The sequence below is a fragment of the Amphiprion ocellaris genome, chromosome 10, assembly GCF_022539595.1.
Source record: "Amphiprion ocellaris isolate individual 3 ecotype Okinawa chromosome 10, ASM2253959v1, whole genome shotgun sequence".
Taxonomy (NCBI): Eukaryota; Metazoa; Chordata; class Actinopteri; family Pomacentridae; genus Amphiprion; species Amphiprion ocellaris.
The window spans coordinates 25,184,304-25,205,411 of record NC_072775.1 but is presented as its reverse complement, the minus strand read 5'-3'; the positions used below and the strand labels follow the sequence as shown (position 1 = coordinate 25,205,411).

Sequence of the window (21,108 nt, the reverse complement as noted above, 5' to 3'; positions counted from 1 at the left end):
AGGGTGAACATGAACTATATCTCCATATATTGTTCTAGGATTACAAACCATGTGTCGTTGCACGGATATTGTTCTTAGGAAAATACACTTTCAAGTCTTTTTCACATTGAAGGAACACAATGACATTTTAGATTTCAGTTTTCATGAACTTTTCCTCAGGCACTTAAAGAGAAAGGAGATGTTTTTAACCCAACCTAACTTCAAAATAGATTTTTTGGATTTAATTGAAATATATACAGTATATACACAGCATACTGTAGTATAGCCTGTTAGCAGTCTCAGTTTTCAGCAGGTTGTGTCAGTCTTTAGATCTGGAGAGCTAAAGGGCATTTCCTGAGTCATTCTTCTTATCTTGAGGAGGTGACAGTAGCCAGAAAATTCTGAAAATCAAGGACACTGTTGTACATGAACTATATCCTGTGTTTTTCTCTCTCCAGGGGCATCTTTAACCAGGGTTATCTCTGTCTAAAATGTGGCTTAGGGGCTCACAAAGAGTGTCTGGGTCGACTGGGAGTCTGTGGGAGAACAGGTGAGACAGACACGTCCCAATCCAGTTGTTTCACTAAAACCAATGTTTTTGGTGACCTTTCCTCCAGCACCCCCACCAAGCCTAAATTTCCACTTACACACGAAATATCAAAATTTAAAAGGCAGATTGCCATGAAATTTACGGAGCACATCCATGCTCCTTAGACGACCACTTTGTGGTCACACTGTGAGCTTTCCTCTAGTGGTGCCAACCTTGTACATAAAACATCAAACAGCTGGTGTGTTACGAAATTTGCTGTAAAAATATATTTCCCTCCAATTATTATCTCTAGATGTAGCAACTCCTTGATTTCCCCTTACCCTCAGGGTAAAATAAACACTTCACACATCTTTGTTTCCTCCTGAGAGATATGTGTTTTGCCTTTATTTTATTTTTTTTCTTCAGCAGTTTAAAAATCTTCTGTTCCTCTCAACCCGCCCGGCCAGCAGGCAGATGGGTCCCCCCACATTAGAGCCGGGTTCTGCTCGAGGTTTTTTTTTCCCTGTTAAAAGGGTGTTTTCCTTGCCACTGTCGCCTTTTGGCTTGCTCTGGGGGTCAGGTATATGGGTTCTGTAAAGCGTCTTGAGACAATTTGACTGTAATTGGCGCTATATAAATAAAATTGAATTGAATTGAAAAAAGAATCATACACTTTTTAGTTCTTGTTGAATTTTACTTCTGTGTCTAGCTTTAGGTCCTTGTCACCGGCCAGCCTCTGTCGTTGAGGTGCATTACCCTCTCTGAATACACAGACAGTTAAAGCCTGCTCAGGCCTCTGTCAAGCCTTCTGAGCAGAGGTGTGTTGGTCTTTATGCATTCAGAGGCGTGATGAGGGCCAGCGGAGGTTGACAGTTGAGGTTGTATGTCAGGAAGCCGGCACACTCTCATTTTGCGTTCCTCTCACTGTATCTGTTTCTCACCTGCCTGCAGATCCTGTCAAGCCGAGGCCCGAGGTAAGACCTGGACTGTTTCTCTTCTTTGACTCAGACACCTAATGTAATCAGTGAAGGTAGACGATGTATTTCCATGATTATGCACACAGAGCATTCGTGTGCTCTTATCTGCTGGCAAGGATAAACGAGAAGAGATTTAGTTATCTCCGTCAAAAAATGAATACATTGTTGCTTGTTAAATTGTTAAAGTAGTTGGTCATACCAGTTTGTAGACACTGGATTTGGAAGTGGAAGGATATGTTTAAATTTGAATCTTTCCTCTGAATGGTTTTCCAGTTGTTCCTCATCACTGAAGCACTTGACTATTCAGGAAAATTGATTGGGACCTGGAATGTGCCAGGAATGATTATGAACAGCATTTCATTCTAATTAATTATTGAACTGAGACATAAAAAAGACAATTTAATTAAATTTGGATTTAATTAATGCATTGAAAGCATTTAAGCAAATATATAATAATATAAAACAATTACATTTTCCAATGCATAATTCAATTTCCATGTTCAAGAATACAATAGATTTTTTAAATATCCCCGTGCGATTATTGCATTCCATCTCACAATTAATTTGTCCACCGTTGCAACATTTACAAAGATTTTTGCGATTGTGCTAATTTGAAGACAGTTAATTTAAAATCAAACACTTATTCAGGCATATGGGTTCTGTAAAGCACCTTGAGGCAATCTGAATAGTAATTGGCGCTATATAAATAAAATGTGATTGAATTAAATTGTACAGAATGATGAAGTTTAAATCAGAGTGGTAGCAGGAGCTTCTGTTTAGCCAGACTCCTGTCAACATATAACAGCTGGTCAGTCGTAGCTCCTGGTGCTTCTTTGTAGTTTAGACTTTATGGGAAATTTAGGTTGCACACTCCTTACAAGTCCCAAAGTTGAAACAAAACTATAATTATACACAAAAAATGTCCTGTGGCACACTCCAAATAATATCAGCCATCCAGTCATACAGAAAATAAAGTAGGTTTTTTTACCTTTTGACCCTTAAATGGTCAAAATAAGGCATCCCACTTCACAGTGAACACAAAACGTCACACTTGCTCCCCAGACACTCCTGTTTATGCAAGCTGTGACACAGAGCCTACAAGTTTTTCACACTTTAAGGTTGTTGTCAGAAGAAGAATGCTACATTTTACTCATGATTTTTTCTATAACTTTTAAAATGGTTGGACCCAACATCTAAATCGTATAACACTCACAAATGAGATTGTATTAAGAATATGACCCATACTTCAGGTCAGCCCGATCCTCTGTCTCTACTATTCATGCTTTTTCTTTCTCCATATTTCTTCCTTCCTTGTTTTCATACTTTTTCCCATGCTCCTTGCTTTCTCTTTTCATTCACAGGACAACACAACGCCACCAGACCCAGGTCAGTATGGCTTGACCATTTGACAACTTTTGTAAACTTGTTCAGGGATTTTTGTGGTACCTCTTAAGCTCCTTCCATCTTGGTTCCGTAATAAAACAGATACACAGATGAAAAGGAAATGATTAGTCAGAGGCCAGAAGGAGACTTGGAGCAGATAGATGATGGTTTAAAGATAATCCTCAGATGTTTGGATACATTTTTGATTATATATTGCTCAGTTTTTTTTTTCTGTCACAAAGAAAACTCTGTTTCTTCTTAAGAAATGCACTGACATGGATATCTCCTGCTCACACGCAAGATTTTAAAGACGAAATGAATAACAACAGTTTCCTCTTGACAAAATTATTTGAGTAACAATAACCAATGGATAATAGGATGCATAAGGAATCCTCAACCAGAGCACAAAAAGCTCCTTTTCCTACTGCATGCCACGTTGCCTAAACCCTAGACGGCATTGAGATGAATTGGAGTGGGTGGAATCATAATGATAACTACGGCAGGAGAAATGCTGGCAGGAAAGCACTTCTAGCAAACTATATGCCTCGGCCTCAACTGCTGAGCTGTGCCTTTGTGATAAATCAATTTCCATAAGGGGCTTTATGAGAAAGACAGCCATGCTTATTGTTATTATTTGAAACATGAATGTGAGAGATTCCATTCATCTGGGGTCACAGTGAGCTAATAGTTTCTCCAAGCTGGTTTCAGGGGTGCTGGGACTGGGAGGAAGATGTGTCTGAGGGACCAGATGTGTGAGTCAGGAGAGAGTAAGTGGCTATGTCTTTTAAGTTGGCAGGGGTGTTTAGTCTTACCTATAGACCCATGCTTCTGACTGTATTCATCTGCCATGCAGAGGAAAGGTTGGTAATTAGTGGAATCAAAGAAATTTCAATGGTGCTATAGTAAATCGTTGGTAGGATGGTGCTATTTTGGTGGTTTAGCCCTCACTTAAAAATACTGTCAGCAAGTCCGCGTTTCAGTACTTGTTAGAGAGCAGCTGTGCAAAAACCTCTAGGATAATGACAATAAGGAAATTAGATTTGTGTATGTACGTAGTACAAAAAAATCATTTGACAACAACAATAAGTCATGTCAGAGAGGGAGAGACTTGCCACCTAAGCAATCATAAATAGAAATCTAAGACAACATGCCCACCAGAGGACAAGCTCCTGCTTAATACAGACATTTTTTTAATTCTAATATTGGGTCAAAGTTACCAAACTTTTCAGTTATTTTTTTTCTCAGATTTGACTGATAATTCTATACATAGAGTTTTTATGTCCCAGTGTCCATTGCAGTCATGGTTCTCTCTCAGATTAGATAGAACCCCAGTCTTGTTAAGCCAAAATAACTGCCCAGAAGCATTAAAGGATGGCTGCAGAGTGTTGAGACTCGCTGTACCGGACATATTTTCTCATGTAGTATTTCTTACTTAATATCTTAATATACCATCTCGACCAGGTGGTTTTATCTCCACAGGTTTTCACATATCTGCATCTGAGACTTCTGAGTTCTTTACCACTGTACAATGGAGTTGTGTTAAGTGTTGGTAAACTCTATTTAAACAGCAACTTAAGAGGAGTCAAAAGTCATGTTTCACTGTCCTCCAGTGGTTTAACCTCTCACCATGCTGCAGGGATTTAACAGTGCACTCCAGAGTGTGTCAGTACACTGTTAGAATACTGTTAACAGTATGAGTTGCTTTGGCTGTTTTCAGACACAAACTCTATCATTCATTTATTCATCAAGGATCAGACACATCTCCAACTAGTCTAGAAGTGTAAAACCATTTGTTTTGCCCATACTTTACCCAACACTGTAATGAAAACTGTGCATCTCTACAACTCTAGAAGAATACCAGTTTCTCATTTTGGTTGTACTTTGCTTTTTGAGCAGCTTGCATTGAACAATATGCTGTGATCCACTTTTTTCTTCTCTTTTTGAATATTTTTAGATCTTAACATAAGTGCTCTTTGTTATGCATAAGCATCTGTATATAGTTGCACTAGTTTAATGTATTGCCAGAACTAATGATCAGACAGACATTAGTTTCTCTAAATAAGACTCTCAGATGGATGTGTAGAATTTTGAGTATGAATGTGTTTGTGCTCCTTGTCTGCTAGGTTTACCTCGAATGGTTGTGATCAGAGAATACAGCGGCATCCCCTTTCCCCAGTGTGGGCCCCCACTAAGCATTCATGCAGGGGATGTCATTGAACTGATGTTTGCCGACCTGCACAGCTCCTGGTGGCAGGTGTGTGCCACTCAGCTCATCTTCGTTTTATCTCAACATCTGTGACTATGAAAAAATAACATGTTATGGCTCACTGGGTTGGTGCGATGCACGCAATATCTTTGCAGTGTCATGGGTTTGAATGTGTGCTGCCTGTTACTTCCCTCTAATGCTCGCAGTCCTGCTATGTGACAAAGACGAAAGACCTTTAAAAAATGTTTATGCGGTGACATCAACAATTTGTCTCCCTTTGATTGTTATTTCTTATTAATCACTAATTGTATTGTGGTTGTTTATCACATTCTGTGTCCTGTCAGGTGAGCCACAAGTATGACATTATGATGAGGTCAGACACAATTAGAAATATCAGTCAAAGATCTGTATGAACTCCCCTGGACCCCAGTCACATTACAAATGGGGTGTCTGTCTGTTTTTTCTCTTTAGATTGAATCAGTGCCTACATTGGATGATCTAACCAATTAGTGGCTTCAGCTGATTAATTGAGTGCCACGGTGAAACAATAAAACAGCAGACATTTCGGCCTCTGGAGGATGTTTTAATGGTGGTGCACAACCTCGTGTACTGGCGCATTTAGCAACCATATCACGAGGTCAGCCAGCGGTTGAGAGTGTTTGACCTTATCTATTTTTGAAAGGACTGGGATTTATCTGGGGTCTTTCAGCAGCCTCCCTAGCTGTTTCTCACTCTGCTTTACGGCTGCATTAAAGCCTCATCCTCCTTCTGGTGCTGCTCCAATAAGACTGCCGCCTTTGCCAACGGGAGTGGGCATTTAGCCCAATTTCTTATGCTCCGTGTTTCTCTCTGCTGTGACAGAGCACAAGGTGGAGGGTGAGGACATGAATGCCAGGAGACATGTAAGCCGGTAGAACAGCGACCAGAATGCCATGCCACAGACCTGATGGCACTGCATTGTTTGCTGCCATGGTAACCATGCATACTGGAAAGGGATAATCAGAGAAATAATGTGATGTGTTTTGTGCATAATGACACTGTAATTAGCTTCACTAAAAGCTGTCTTCTTCAGCACCACTAGTGGTGCTGTAGAGCAGTGCTTTGATGAACAGATTTGTCACGTTCCAACAATGCGCTTATCAAGACTTGTATGCACACATAGGTTGACAAAGTAGAGATCTCTGCAGTGCCATATGAAATCAGAGAATGATGATTACTTCTTGTTATTTGTAGCTATATTTTAAATAGGTAATCCATCTAATGGAAATGGATTTAATGATTTCAGAGAGTGTTCTTCTGCTGGATAAATGTAGAACCTAGAAAACCTTCTGCATGGAGAGCTGCTACAAGAGGTGCTGGAAATAGAAGGTAAACTTATCCTTTAAATGGATCAGTTGCAAAGAGGCTCAGGTTCATCTGAGCTGCTAAAAAGTTCACTTCTGCAGCAACTAGCATGACAGGTTTATAAAAATGTCCTGACATCTCTGATGGAGCTCAGGATTCATCCAGACACAATGAGTTTTGGTGAGAAACACTGAATCTTAACAAAACTGTGTTTGTTTACAATGAAAACTCCACAGGGTACCTTTAATCTTCAGCGTCCCCAGTGGCGCCAGAGGATGGAATTACAGAACATTGAGAATTCATATCCCCTGTTACCCAGAAGGCAATTATCCCACATCCCACTGGCAGAACAATACAATCAATCACTGTAATTTCATTTGATCCTTTGGCTGCTGCCTGTTTATGCCAACAGAGTAATAAGTTTAATCTTTATCATACGCTTATCGAAAGCATAACAAATAGAGAAGGGCTTTCAAAAAAGCTTTGATAAAATGTTATTACACAGAATGAATCATAGAGATGGGTAAAGATTCGCTTTCCAATCTAGTTACTGCCAGGGCTTGCACGGTCCCAAAAAGCATTTCATACTCTAATAAAGAGGAGTGAGGAGGAAAGCATAACCAGGGCAGGAAGCTGAATGAAGAGCTCCACATGCCCTCACCACTCCCTGTCTTCTCAGATTGACTCAATGGACTTTAAATTGACCTCGGACTCAGAACTGGAAACTCAGACTGTTTTGAGCTTAATGTTGATACATATTCTTAATACAATAATGCACATGATAAAGAATATAAAATAAGCTGAACTATCTAACTAGGGGCAAGCGTAGTAAAGATTAAGTAATTTGTTTCACCAAATTGGTTTATTTAGCTGGAGAAAAAAGTCTTGTGGATTCTATGTTTGTTGAAGGAATTAATGATTTTCATATAAAGCTTGTGGTTGCTTCAGGCGAGATAGCTAAGATGCAATTGTTAGTGTTTAGCACAAGGCTGAGAGCTCATGCTGCTTGGATATTCAAAGACTAGAATAAGATCCATTATTTAGTGTTAAACGAGGCTCTTGTTTTGATGCAGTACAAATCTAACTGCCGGCAGAGTTTGAACCATAATTAACTTGGGCTGCAAATTAGATGCACTGCTTGTTGTGTGCTAATTGCTGAGGATTTATTGAAGCAAGAGTGGGAGGGGAAGAGAAAAGGAAGAGAAGGAGTGAGAGAGGAGTGTAGGTGCTCCCAGACAAATATAATGCGATTAACAAACGGTTGCCATTGCAGGGCAGAATTCTGGCGACAAGCAAGATTGGCTTCTTTCCAAGTGACGCTGTGAGGCCTTGCCCATGTGTAAGTGTGCGTATTTTTGGTGATCAATAAGACAAATTTAGTGTGATTACAGTGCATTCAGTGGATAATGGCTACTATTGATGTCTTAGCAGTGGAATGTAGTGCTTTCAGTTGCAGTTTTTTTATTTATTTTTTTTGCTGCTGAAGACTAATTTTAGCTATTAGATGTAGCTTGAATATCACATTACCACAAATGACTTCCACCCTCTGTATTGACTCCATTAAAACACAAAATAACCACAGTTCTTTTCTATGCCAGGTTCCAAAACCTGTCGATTACTCTGGCCAGCTCTGGTAAGTGGTGAAAACAAATGACTGGAAATTGCTAACAATAACTACAAGTCATTTTTACTATGTTTTATTGATTGCATCGACTGTTCTCATCCTCAAGTTCAGAATGATTGATTGCAGTGTAAGTGCAGTAGTTGTTCATGGATGGTTCAGGTTTGCAGGGCCTATGGAGAGATACCAGGCTGAGGAAGAGCTGCTGGACCGAGGAAACAGCACCTATCTGGTTCGACACAGGAGTAAAGAGTGCACTGAATATGCCATCAGCATAAAGTAAGTGATATTGTGGCTTGCTTTCTATTTGTTTTCATACCGTTTCCTACAATGTTCTGCCTCACTATCACTTACCAAGAATAGTGGAATAAACTAAACACATGCAGCAAAAATCTTGTGAGCAAAAACACCTTCTTGTGCGAGGCGAGAGACGAGTGGCAAGAACAATTCAAACAAACAAAATTCCCACATGCAAATAACTGCTCAGCACAACAGCAGCGTCTGAAAACAAACTGCTCATTGAGGGTCGAAGTGAATGGGCTGCAGCAGAAGGAGATCATGCTGAGCTCCAATCATGTCAGTGAAAAGCAAGAAGTTACCATGAGTATGTCTTCACCAACCAACCTGTTACTGGAGAATAGAAAAACGTTTGCCCAGTCTGATGAGGCACAGCTGATACTGAAACATGGACCGTAGGAGATGGAATGTAGTTTCAAGTGTTGATTCATTCAACTACAGAGAAGAAAAACAAGTAGCAAAAAATACTATATATAAATATTTTTCTTTCCTGGTAGTATCAAGTCATATGACCCCAGTTTTGACATACCCTCCTTTCTGTTCTTTCTAAAAGCTGACATGTCAGTTGAAAGAAAACATATTCTCAGTCCTGCTAGTATGTAAATGCATCTATACTGACTGCTGAGGTAGCTAATTTCCCATGTGACAGTCTTATCAAAGAAAATTTCCACTCTTCTAAACTTCACAGTCTTACAACAAGTTTCCAAATTCCAACAAATTCAAAACTAATTTGAAAAGGCCGGTAGCTCAACTGGATGAGCGGGCGACCAGTAAACATGGGCTCTAGTCCTTGACCCAATGGCCAGCTCATGGCCCTTTGCTGCAGGTCTTCCCCCAGTTCTTCTAACTACTTTCCTGTCTACCTGTTGACTAACCTACCTAATATAGCCAACAAAAGGCCAAAAAAATAACTTTGAAAGGAAATCTAATAGTGTAAGGACTAGTCGAAAAGATATGTTTTCCTTTAAATGAGCAGTTACAAACAAAACCTCCTGCATGGCAAGATACTAGACTTTAGTGACTTTTTATTCTTTATTTAGGTGAGGGAGTCCTTATCTACCATTTGTACATCACTGACTACTGAAATATTGGTTGCAGTTCATTTTAGTGTATTACGTACAATGGTTGACTCAGTCAACACATTTGAACTGAATGTAGCATGGGGGAGAGGTGAAAATGGTTAGTCTGTTTTATCATCTGTCTGTTGTCTGTGTCTCAGACATGAGTTTAATGCGGGCTTGATAGCTTTGCATCATACTATTTGATGCTCTTTGGCTGTCAGTCCTAGAAATGAATTTCAAAAGAAGACTAGCTAACACACTTGAATTGCAGATAAAACACACATTCCTTAAGGCTTCAATAAATGGCTGCTTTATCTGCAAGCTGAGTGCCTCCCTATTCCTCTTTTCAAATACAACCCTGTCCATTTAACTTATGAATACATCAAAGGCTACATCAAAGCTTGTTCGCTCTTTTAACAAAAAGAAAGGACTGTGGAGTCCTCCTGACCTGGCATGACAGCTCCAAGAGATAACAACTTAGGGTGCACTCTGAAATAGTGTTTGGGTGTTAAGACTATTTAGGCAGTGACACACCATTCCAGCCCATTTGGTTTGGTAGACTCATACCTCATTCAGAGCTTTGATGTACAGGGCCAGTTTCTGAACACTCCGATCCTAATTGCCTGTCTCAATGCTTAAGATCATTATCAGGATGGCCGTTTGAGATAATGGAACTTTATACAGAGCGTTCCTACTAATCAACTGGAACAGTCTAGTGTCACACAGTACAAGTGGTCAGTGTTGAATGATGCTTGTGTGTATGTGCAGCCTTGGGAGTCTATAGGAGAAAAGAAAGACTGCCTTCAACAAACAGGACTCATCTGTCTCCATGTGTTATGCACCGTATAACTCAACACACATCAATAATGTATTGCTCACCATATATTCATAATGTGTTGGTGTATTTTCAACATGACTGTATTCTTCTCATCCGTTATACGCTGCACTGGGAGATTTACAATGCGGATCTTTCTCTAGTGTAACATCCACATCACCATATGGGAAACATGCTATATACAGTACTGTGCTTGCAATTGGCTTGACAACACACTCCCACTTGTGCATGTATGCGCTGAACAGTGTGTATGCATTTTCAAGGTTAGCCTTCATTGCTTTTCACAGTGTTACCCTGAGCTCTGCGTCTCACATGACATGATTATTTCATCATTTAATTATTTAGCACATGACAGTGCAGTCCCAAGTAGCCTGCTGGACAATACACTGATATGTCATAACATCAAAACCACCTGCCTAACGTTGTGTAGGTCTCCCTTGTGCTGCTAAACAGCTCTGACCTGTTGGGCTATGGACACAGGAGCACTGGGGGTGTCCTGTCTGATGACAGACATTGGCAGCCCTCTGGGTTGTGCTGTAGGGACTCCATGGATCTGGCAGATCCAAACTCACTAAATTGACTAAATCCAATTATCTTGCCAAATTCAAGACAATTAACCGGTGCCGCACCAAAATTTAATTAGGTATGCTCTACCTCTGCCTACAGGCAAACAACCAGACAGACAAAGTACAGATGGCACTGTAAACATAGGCCCCCTTTTTTTTTTTCTCTTTTTTTTTTTGCGAATTAGTTGCCTTACTTTTATTTTTTTCATTTTGGATTCATTGAACATATTAAATGTCACACATGTTCTTTGATCCACTGTATTAGTAGCTGGCTGATTATAGTCAGGTTGGGAGAAAACCTGGTTTTGACATTGTTGTGTAAGCAGTCTATATAATACATTATCTAAAACAGAGTTAGTTGATTCGAACATTATTACTCCACCAAGAAACGCGGCGGACTTATGTGATGATCTGCATTGGTTTGTCTATTTGTCTAACTCGTAGCAACATTACTCAAAACGAACCAAAAGATTTGGATGAAATTTTCAGGGAAGGTCAGAAATGACACAAAGACCAAGTGATTAGATTCTGGCAGTGATGCAGCTGATAGTCTGGATCCATGGATTTGTTAAAGATTTCTGTATCACTGATAATGGCACAGCGTCACTGTAACTATGACAACAAGTGAACGCTACGTCAGCAGCCGGCTGACGATCACATGATTGCGATCCTACTACAAATCGACTGGCGCTCGACTTATTGGGACTTATCTGCCAGAAATGACACAAGGAATGAGCAGGCTTGGAAGAGTACTGCCCTCTCTGAGTGCTTGTCTAGTTTTGAATATACAGCATTTTCACATTTAGAAAGAGACAACATGTACAACCAGTTGCCATTTTACTAAATCAGCTTTTTTTTTTTTTTTTAAATATGAAGTAAGGATATGTGATGGTCTTCCACAATATTCACATTTTGTCTTGACAGCAGGGAAGTCACTATGATTGATCATAAAATTAGTCTGTGCAAGCTACTGCTGCAGTGTATGTTGACTTACAAGGCCTCCAGGTTTTTAATAGTATTAATTAACTTTCCTGCTATGACAAGTCAAGACATCTGCCGTGGAAAAGATCTATTGTTTATTGCAATGACAACTCCAGAGACATCACAAAAATACACACAAAACAGCGTGTATCAAGCATGAAAAATAGATTTTTTGTCTTTGTTGAATTGAGTTGACATTCATGTTCAAGGTCACCTTTTGAGAGATATTCATTGTCACTCATATATTGCGTAATTTTCTGTTAGTCAACCTTTAGTTGATCAGTCTATAACGTATTATTTTGAATGAGCAAATAATGTTGTAGTCAGACACTGGTTTGTATCCAGTATCAGACATCCACTAATAGTTCACATTGCTGAACACTCCTTTGAGCAATACATTTTTCCCACAGAGTTTACAAAGGTTTTCTTGTTGCAGACAGATCTAACATGACAACAAGAAATCATTTTAAGTATACACAAGTCAAATATGTGTGAACTGAGTGTACAGGATAAAACTGGGGAGGAAAACTTTTTATTATTCACTATTCTGAGTGAAGTTGATCTAATTTCCACTGCATGAAAATCTTGTTCTTGTCAAACCAAGTTGCTTGGCTCAGCTTAGTAACCAACGGTCAGCTCAGACAGACCTTCGTGATGGTTCACCATAGAGACTAGCTTGACATGGAAGCATGTATAGTTGATTAGCTACCCATGTCTTATTCATATTCCACAGGTTCAACGATAAAGTCAAGCACATTAAGATTCTCACCAAGGATGGAGGCTTTTACATTGCTGAGAGTCGGCTGTTCAAGACTGTGCTGGTAAAGGTTTTTAACTTATCATCAATTTTTCTGCCCTACAAACTGGTGTAACGTAAATGAGTGTAATCGGTTTGACATTACAGTATTTTTTCGGCACTCTCTTGACATAACTAGAATTTTTTATACAAGTTAAAATTCAACTTTTGTTTTGATGAAAATGTAAATGTACCAATTTTGACATTTTTCAAATCCTCAGAAAACCACAAGGATGTTCTATAAGCAAATGGTGGCAGTATTGTATGACAGCAGTATATTATTAGCACTTAAACCAGGCACATAACAACATACAATACACTGTGGTTAGTTGTACTGCTTAGAAACACTTTCTCAGTTGGGGCTTCTACTGTATTGTCAAGATCGGACAAGCAGCTTCCTGCGTATCTTTCATTTCTATATATTGTACACAATAAAATCGAGATTTACCAGTGTTAAAGATATGTTTTGTGTTCTTGTGCTTGTTTTACGCAGGACTTGGTGGAGTACTACAGACAGCACTCTCTAAAGGAGGGTTTCAGCAGTCTTGACACCACTCTGCAGGTCCCTTATAGGGAACTGTCCAGTGAAAACTTGCCCAGGGCCATTGCCAAGGTTGGCAGTGGTGAGTCTGCTTCACAAATACCCAGGTTCCTTCCCTGACACCATCTGTCCAATAAATTCATATCAGATCCTGATGCAGCTATAGTTGAAAGATATTCTGAGCATATGTTTTAACCTGTTTGGTGGTTGTGGCTTTTGCCACAGCAGACCAGGTCAGATAAAATAAGGTGAGTTTTTTTCCTTTTCCCAGGGACACTTAGAGCTACTTATAAAGCCTGTTTATATGATAGTAACACTCTGCAGTCTATATTTCACGTTATCACACAAAAACTATAAATCAAGCTAAAGATACATACTGTTTTGCTATAATCAGTACCATGCCTGCTACACTGTAATGTGTTATAGTAGGAAAGCCAGTGTACTGTACACATTCAGCTTGGAGACCTGTAGTAAAATGTCCTGGCCTACATTTCAAAACCGTGCATTAGACACTCAAGTTAAAACGGTGTCTCAATACACACGGCATCATCCACTCCCAGGAAAGATAAAAGGAAAGAGGTCTTGAGGAAGAAGGAGATTAGAGGAATTGGCAAGTTGGGAATGGAGACTGTGAGAGAAAGACAGAAAGTGAGGGTTGAATGAAATAAACTGACTGGGGAAGGAAGCAGAGAGATGGAGAGAAGGGAAACAGTGGAGTGGAGATGCAGGAAGAAGTGGAAATGGAGGTGGGAAAGAGAATACAGGGAGAAAGTTGGCACCTTGTATTAACATGCAATCTGCATCTAGATATGTTATCTGGATAGTGATAATGTTCTCTCCACCAAGGAACATGGCAGAGTTATGTGACAATCGGCGTTGGTTTGTCTATCTGTCTGTCTGCTAGCAACATTACTCAACAGCAGACGAACAGATTTGGATGAAATTTTCAGGGAAGGTCAGAAATGACAGAAAGACCACCTGGTTAGATTTTGGCACCGATGCAGCTTTTAGTCTGGATCCACAGATTTGTTAAGGATTTCTGTATCATTGCGAGAGAGCAGCATGGTGTCACTGTAACTATGACTACAAGTGAACGCTACGTCAGCTGCCTGCTGACGATCACATGATTGCAATCCTACTACAAATCAGCTGTTGCAGATTTCTTGGGACTTATCCGTCAGAAATGATACAAGAAACAATTGAAATTGTGGCGTTGTCTCCGAGTCCTATCAATTCCCGCCGCCCTCTAAATTTTTAGATGACACAATTCAGGATCTGTACATAATGTATGTATAATACATGCCTGTGCTGATTGCAGGGAATTTTTTTTGTGGGTAGATCTATATTGAATGGCCACATTCTATGTTGCTGTGATTTCTGATCATCAATAACTAATAAACAAATGCTGCATTTCTTAAAAAAAAAAAATGCTGCATTTCTGACAAGGCCATATGGGGGAATGAACAGCCTTGGCGGAGTACTGCGCTCTCTGAGTGCTTTTCCTGTTATGCATGCAATTAATGTGTCCTTATGTAGCCTTGAGTTTACCCACATTGTGCTTGAATCTAAATAATCAAAAAAAGAAGACAGTCAAAGCTCTCCAAATTACATTTACAGTCAAGTCAGATCATCTCCACATATGATCTAGCATATCTTGTTATATTCTTATTCCAGTGTATTCCATGTACATTTGCACACATATCATTACCCAGTTTCTTCCATGTGAAGAGGGTTAAATTGCTTTAAAGAGAGGCATAGAGTACAAAGGTAAGGTGTGCAGTAAAAGTGACAGAGAGAGAGCAAAAGACAAAAGAGAGAGAGAGAGAGAAAGACTGAGTGAGAGAAATATAAAGGAGCCTCGGCAGCTCACCAGGCTTGGCAGAGAGGTCCCAGTTAGGGCCCTGTGCCCCAGGCAAGCACCAGGAGCCTGCTACTCCAAACGTCACACTCCCTCACTCTGCTCAGTACCGTGATGGCTTCACAATTTTCCTGACAGGACATGACATTTCACTTGGGTTGGCTGCAGAAAAATTGTGTGACAGCCGCCTGCTGACACACACCTGAGGGATACCCCTGGTCCGACTGAGGGGCCGTCACTGTTTCCACAAAACTGGGAAAAGTTTGCAAATAAGATCTGTTGTAAAAGAGCAGGAAGCAGCTGGAGGTAAACTGTCTTAACTTAAAGAGAGGTGTATGTGTAAACAACCACAGCCACTGCAACAGCAGCAGAGGCAGGCAGAGGAACACTGAAACAAAGTCAAAGTTAGCCCTTTGTGTCTGTTAGGATGTAAAATTCTGCTACATCCTTGTCCTTCTGCCTCCTTTGGCAGCGTCAGTCTCTTAGCACGTCAGGCTTCAAAGCAGCTCTGCAAGAGGTGTGTTTGTGCATTGCTGCCATTCACTGCGCTGCCTTCTCTGAGAAAGCCTTGACAGACCCGCCGTTGCCTCGGTGCATTCTGGGATAGGTTTTTATTGCCTTAAGTCGTCCACCCCCATAGACAGACTTAGTGTGGGCACCGGCGCTCTCTGTCTGGTAAACAGTCTCTGTAGAAAGACAGATGTCATGCCAAAAAAAAAATAAAAATAAAAAAAGAACGAGGTTTGAATCTCAAAACAGACACTTCATAGCAAAGAAAATAGAATGCAAGGCTGAGCAAACAATCTCAAGATGCAGAACTACTGAAAAGCCATCAAATCTCTGGAGTAATTTGCTTGGAAAAACCCCAGCAAGCATTTTTAATTAAGTCTGACTGAGTGCTTTTCATTGTGTATGTGTGTGAATCGTAGAGCTGGGAAATAATTTGCAATGCAAAAATCTTTTATTGTCTGTCAGCATAATCATTTTGTCGTTAAATATTGATGTTATTGGAATACACAGTTTTGTTATCTCACACTAATGATTATAAGTGGGTCCAATTCAAAACCTCTATAAATGAGATTTGAAAAACTGTAAAAGCAGCACTGTCTATTACACCAGTTCTACGATAAATCCTGCCTTCGTGAAGAATATAAAGTTCAGTTGTTGTAACTGTCTTGGAGTATTGGCTCAACTCTATAATCATTTTGGAGGATGCAGATGTTTTATTGTTTAGTCTACCCACATGGGTGGAAAAAATATTAGAAACGCCTGTTCACATGGCCAGTATGTACACATGCACGACTGTTTGGGGTCACCCAGACAATTTCATGTTTTACATGAAAACTCACACTTTTATTCATGTGCTAACATAATTGCACAAGGGTTTTCTAATCATCAATTAGCCTTTCAACACGATTAGCTAACACAACGTACCATTAGACTGCACAGTGGTGTAGTGGTTAGCCTTTCGCCTTGCAGCTAGAAGATCCCTGGTTCACATCCCAGCTTTCCCGGTGTCTTTCTGCATGGAGTTTGCATGTTCTCCCTGTGCATGCGTGGGTTTTCTCCGGGTACTCCGGCTTCCTCCCACAGTCCAAAAATATGCTGAGGTTAATTGATTATTCTAAATTGCGAGTAGGTGTGAATGTGAGAGTGATTGTTTGTCTCTGTATGTAGCCCTGTGACAGACTGGTGACCTGTCTAGGGTGTCCTCTGCCTTCACCCCGAGTCAGCTGGGATAGGCTCCAGCCCCCCCCATGACCCTAATGAGGATTGAGCAGTGTATAGATAATGGATGGATGGATGGATGGATGGATGGATGGATGGATGGATGGAATGTACCATTAGAACACAGGAGTGATGGTTGCTGGAAACGGATCTCTGTACCTCTATGTAGATATTCCATTAAAAATAATCCGTTTCCAGATAGAATAGTCATATGCCACATTAACAATGGCTAGACTGTATTTCTGATTAATTTGATGTTATCGTCATTGAAAAAAACTGCTTTTCTTTCAAAAATAAGGACATTTCTAAGTGACTCCAGACTTTTGAACGATAGTGTATGTAATTGTGTGAACTGTACTTAGGTAGGTATTTGTATAGCTGTCTGTGTGTGCTCTGACACTTGACATGTCTTCGCCTTTGCCTGTAGAAGAGGTTGGCATGGAACCATACTGTTGTGTTGACAGGAGGTGTTTTCTCAGTGTGAGGGTCTGCTGGTTTAGATAGAATTTCATGTAGAAGCAGAAGTTGATTGCTCTGCTGTGCGGAATCCCAGATGTTCTGCTGTGGCTCACCTGGTCTGAAATGAAAATGGTTGTTGTTGCTGATAATTATGTGAATATGTTGTTTCAAAACCATGGGCAGTACTGAACCAAGACTTTCTTTACACAGATGTCAGCAACAAGTTCCTCAATCAACATAGATTAACAAGCTTTCGTGAGAGAGTTTTTCTGTCACGGTCCTGCTCATAGTATCTCCAAAAGAAACTTGTCCCTTCCCTTTTCCATCGTCATAAGGTTTTGGAGCATCTTGATGAACATCTTTGATAAATAATAAATAAATGTATCATGCTGCTGGTTAACCAAAGCAAACAGAATAATAACTTTAAAAACACATCTTGAACTGTAAGCACTGTTAGGTAATCCTGGGAATAGAATAGAATAGAATAGTTTTATTGTCATCATACATGGGGGCTTGACGAAAATATAAATAGCAGCCACTGGATGGTGCATTGATAACAAGCAAAATTAACAACAATAAATAATACAATCAAATGTACATATCAAACAAGACTATATTAAGAATTACAACATATGCAAAGAAGGCAAGATGTATACAACATAGTGTGGGAGGTAAATGAAATCAAATAAAAAACAATAAAACAGAATAAATAAGGTCAGGAGATTGCACCTAAGTAGCATTAGAACCATTAAAAGTGACACTGCGTGTTGCTGTTTTGAGTTCAGAAGTCTGGTAGGCCATGGGAAAAAGCTGTTTATCAGCCTGATTGTCCTGCATTTGAAGAGGCAGTAGCCACATCAGACAGGACTTTGCATGTGAAATTTCTTGTCATTTCTTGGCAGGGCTCTGGTGTAGCTATGGCATTTCTCGGTGGAGCTATAGACCCATCTAGCCACACTTTAGTGTCCCCTGTGTGTTGTGAACGTGGGGCACAGCACACAGGGGGCACACATGCTGAAACAAGAAAGGCTTTGGTACCAGGGTGCATAGCTCAAAGCACTAAAAACAGAATAACAACAACAATAAACAATGAAAATATTACCAATTCAGACATCCATGTCTGCAAGTATGTTATTATGTGTATGTGCCAGTTGAAATGTCAACTTGTCTGATGGTTTCGCTGTTTTGCTCTCTTCTTTCACTCCACTCTCCCACCTGTATTTGCTTTTTTACTTGTGATTTGACTTTGGCAACTTTTCCTCCTTTACCCTCTCATATACTCTCTGTCAAACTTGTGTTTACTTTGCTTATGTTCTCTCTTTGCTCCCTCTACGGCCTGAACCCCCATCACTCGCTTCGTTTCTCTGTAGTTCCTCCTGGCGGCTGCAGCTTTGTTCCTCCCTCCTCCTCGCCTTTCTGGTCAGGTACAGGTATAGCTTTTTCTACTCTGTTTGTTTCTCCCCTGCTTTAAACCCACATTTCCAGGTTTCCAAAGCGAATTGTCTTGTTTTTTTCCTTCTCTATTAAATAATGCATTCTAATGATACCACTTTTTTTGGTCATATTACAGTGACTGTATGAGTTACCATATGGGAAAAAAACATTCATACTAGCATCCTCTTGTTAAAAATCAGAGATGTTATGAATTTCTACCAACTATTATAGCTCACATTTGGTGAACACAACTTAAAAAAATTCAATATATCAGTGGCTACAATTTCACAATTGTGGGCATTTACATTTTGCTAAATCCAACAATAGCATGCTCAATTCTGCTAATTGAAAAGGGTTAATATGCTTTTGTTTGTATACTTTCACCTAATAAACCATGTCAAACACAATAAAAATAGTTCCTTTTGGCTAAGTATCCATTAAACATTATGACTATATGGGTAGCAATGGTTGTAACCACTCTGAAATAGTGATGAAATGCTCCCAAGTCTGAATAATGCAGATTCTGAATGCAGAATCATAGTCTATTATGATTATGTCTGTGTATGCGCTTCTGTGCATGAGCATGGAGTATACATGCATGTGAACTATACGTACATGTGTGGGCCTGAACATCTCTCTGTGTGTGATGTACCTCTGTGTGCTGGGGGGAGAAGGTGTATTCCTTTCATCCAGCATATCTTTGCAGTTGTGTCATCTATATTTTCGTAGATAAGCTGTACGCACACCTGTGTTCATGTGTGATATGAGCCCTGACCTGCATGTGTAGGAATAACCTTGTACGGACTGATAAGTGAGGATGCCAAGTTAAGTTTTAATAAGATCAACACGTGACCATGATAAACCATGACCTCTCTTCTTGACTGTGTGCTTGGCCCCACCAGGCTTTGCTGTCAGGTAGATGTCTCCTCTCTCACCAGTGAAACTGATTGATTCTCTTATGTCTGTGTCTTTACACTTAGCATGACTCAGGCCCATGAGTCAAGGCTCTTTGCTGCCTTATCATCCTTACAACATGGTCATAGTGACTGAACTGTAGATAATACCTTTGGGAAATATATTTTACAACACTGTAAACATTGTACAACTTACAAAAGCTTATGAAATTTAATAATACTGTAGGCTTTTGTATTGAAGGTGGATTTCTTTGTACTTCTTTCTTAAGGCATTTCTATTACAGTAAATGGTCATGAGAATTTGACTTCAATCTGCATCTGTAAACCCTACCTTTGGATTAGACTCTGATAAAATTGTTTCTGGAGTGTAACTCTGCTTTTGTCAGTGCGATCACTCATGGCAGCAATTCGACAAAACTCCATTGCCTAGTAGTAGTTAATAGGAGTAGTTAATAGTTCATGTCCATTTGTAGCCTAAGCTCTAAATACATCACCTCATCACTCTGAATCTCTGTTTATATTGACAGAATATTGTGCAATTAGGTCCCAATGATAAGATGACGTCTTTCTGTGTCTCAGTCTTTTCTCCCAGGGTGGTGGGTATTGCAGTGGCACGTTACGACTTCTGCTCCAGAGACACACGGGAGCTCTCTCTGCAGCAGGGAGACATTATCAAAATCTACACCAAGATGTCCAATGGGTGGTGGAAGGGAGAGGTTGACGGCAGGGTAGGTCCATGACACATTTCCATACTGCTCATTGCAACTGAATTAAACTAATCATAAAAAAATATTATACAAATACTTCTAGGGTTCAAAAATAATTAAGGCTATATCAATGGCAGCCCTTTGGAGACACAGAGGTAGGAGTGTTGTCGAACATACACTACCGTTCAAAAGTTTGGGGTCACCCAGGCAATTTCATGTTTCCATGAAAACTCACACTTTTATTCATGTGCTGACATAATTGCACAAGGGTTTTCTAATCATCAATTAGCCTTTCAACACCATTAGCTAACACAATGTAGCATTAGAACACAGGAGTGATGGTTGCTGGAAATGTTCCTCTGTACCTCTATGGAGATATTCCATGAAAAATCAGCTGTTTCCAGCTAGAATAGTCATTTACCACATTTACAATGTCTAGACTGTATTTCTGATTCATGTAATGTTATCTTCATTGAAAAAAACTGCTTTTCTTTCAGAAACAAGGACATTTCTAAGTGACTCCAAATCTTTGAACGTTAGTGTAAATGGGAGTGTATAGTGGCAGGAAGTTAGTGAGTAACCATGTTTTTGGCTTCTCTTGGCACCTGCATGGAATAGACTGGGAGCTTCTCACTGCTGGTTAAAAGGGATTACTGTATACAGTGCCTATGAAAAGTATAGGAGAAGTTTTCCTTAAAGATAAGATACGATAATCCTTTATTACTCCCCACATCAGGGTAAATTTCCAGTGTTGCAGCAGCAAAAATCTTTCAAAGCAACACTAACCATATGTTACAGTAATGATAATAATTATAACAACAATAATATGTACAATATATGCAAGAATGAAGAATGAAAAATGAATAAATAATATACAATATTTCTTTCCAAC

At 39.8% G+C, this 21,108-nt stretch overlaps 1 protein-coding gene across 7 annotated transcripts in view; it reads left to right on the top strand.

Annotated features, from left to right (window-relative positions):
- Positions 1-21,108, top strand: part of vav3b (vav 3 guanine nucleotide exchange factor b) — a 57,987-nt gene that overhangs the window by 32,316 nt on the left and 4,563 nt on the right. For 3 of the 7 annotated variants that reach the window (XM_055014218.1, XM_055014219.1, XM_035956331.2), the window contains exons 17-27: positions 438-529; positions 1,460-1,482; positions 2,847-2,871; positions 4,992-5,122; positions 7,692-7,763; positions 8,017-8,051; positions 8,202-8,318; positions 12,513-12,600; positions 13,069-13,198; positions 18,532-18,585; positions 20,089-20,237. In XM_055014218.1, the coding sequence (XP_054870193.1) occupies positions 438-529; positions 1,460-1,482; positions 2,847-2,871; positions 4,992-5,122; positions 7,692-7,763; positions 8,017-8,051; positions 8,202-8,318; positions 12,513-12,600; positions 13,069-13,198; positions 18,532-18,585; positions 20,089-20,237 (916 nt within the window). The remainder of the gene's footprint in view (positions 1-437; positions 530-1,459; positions 1,483-2,846; positions 2,872-4,991; positions 5,123-7,691; positions 7,764-8,016; positions 8,052-8,201; positions 8,319-12,512; positions 12,601-13,068; positions 13,199-18,531; positions 18,586-20,088; positions 20,238-21,108) is intronic. The other 4 variants (XM_035956334.2, XM_035956332.2, XM_035956333.2 and 1 more) reach the window with 3 other exon arrangements.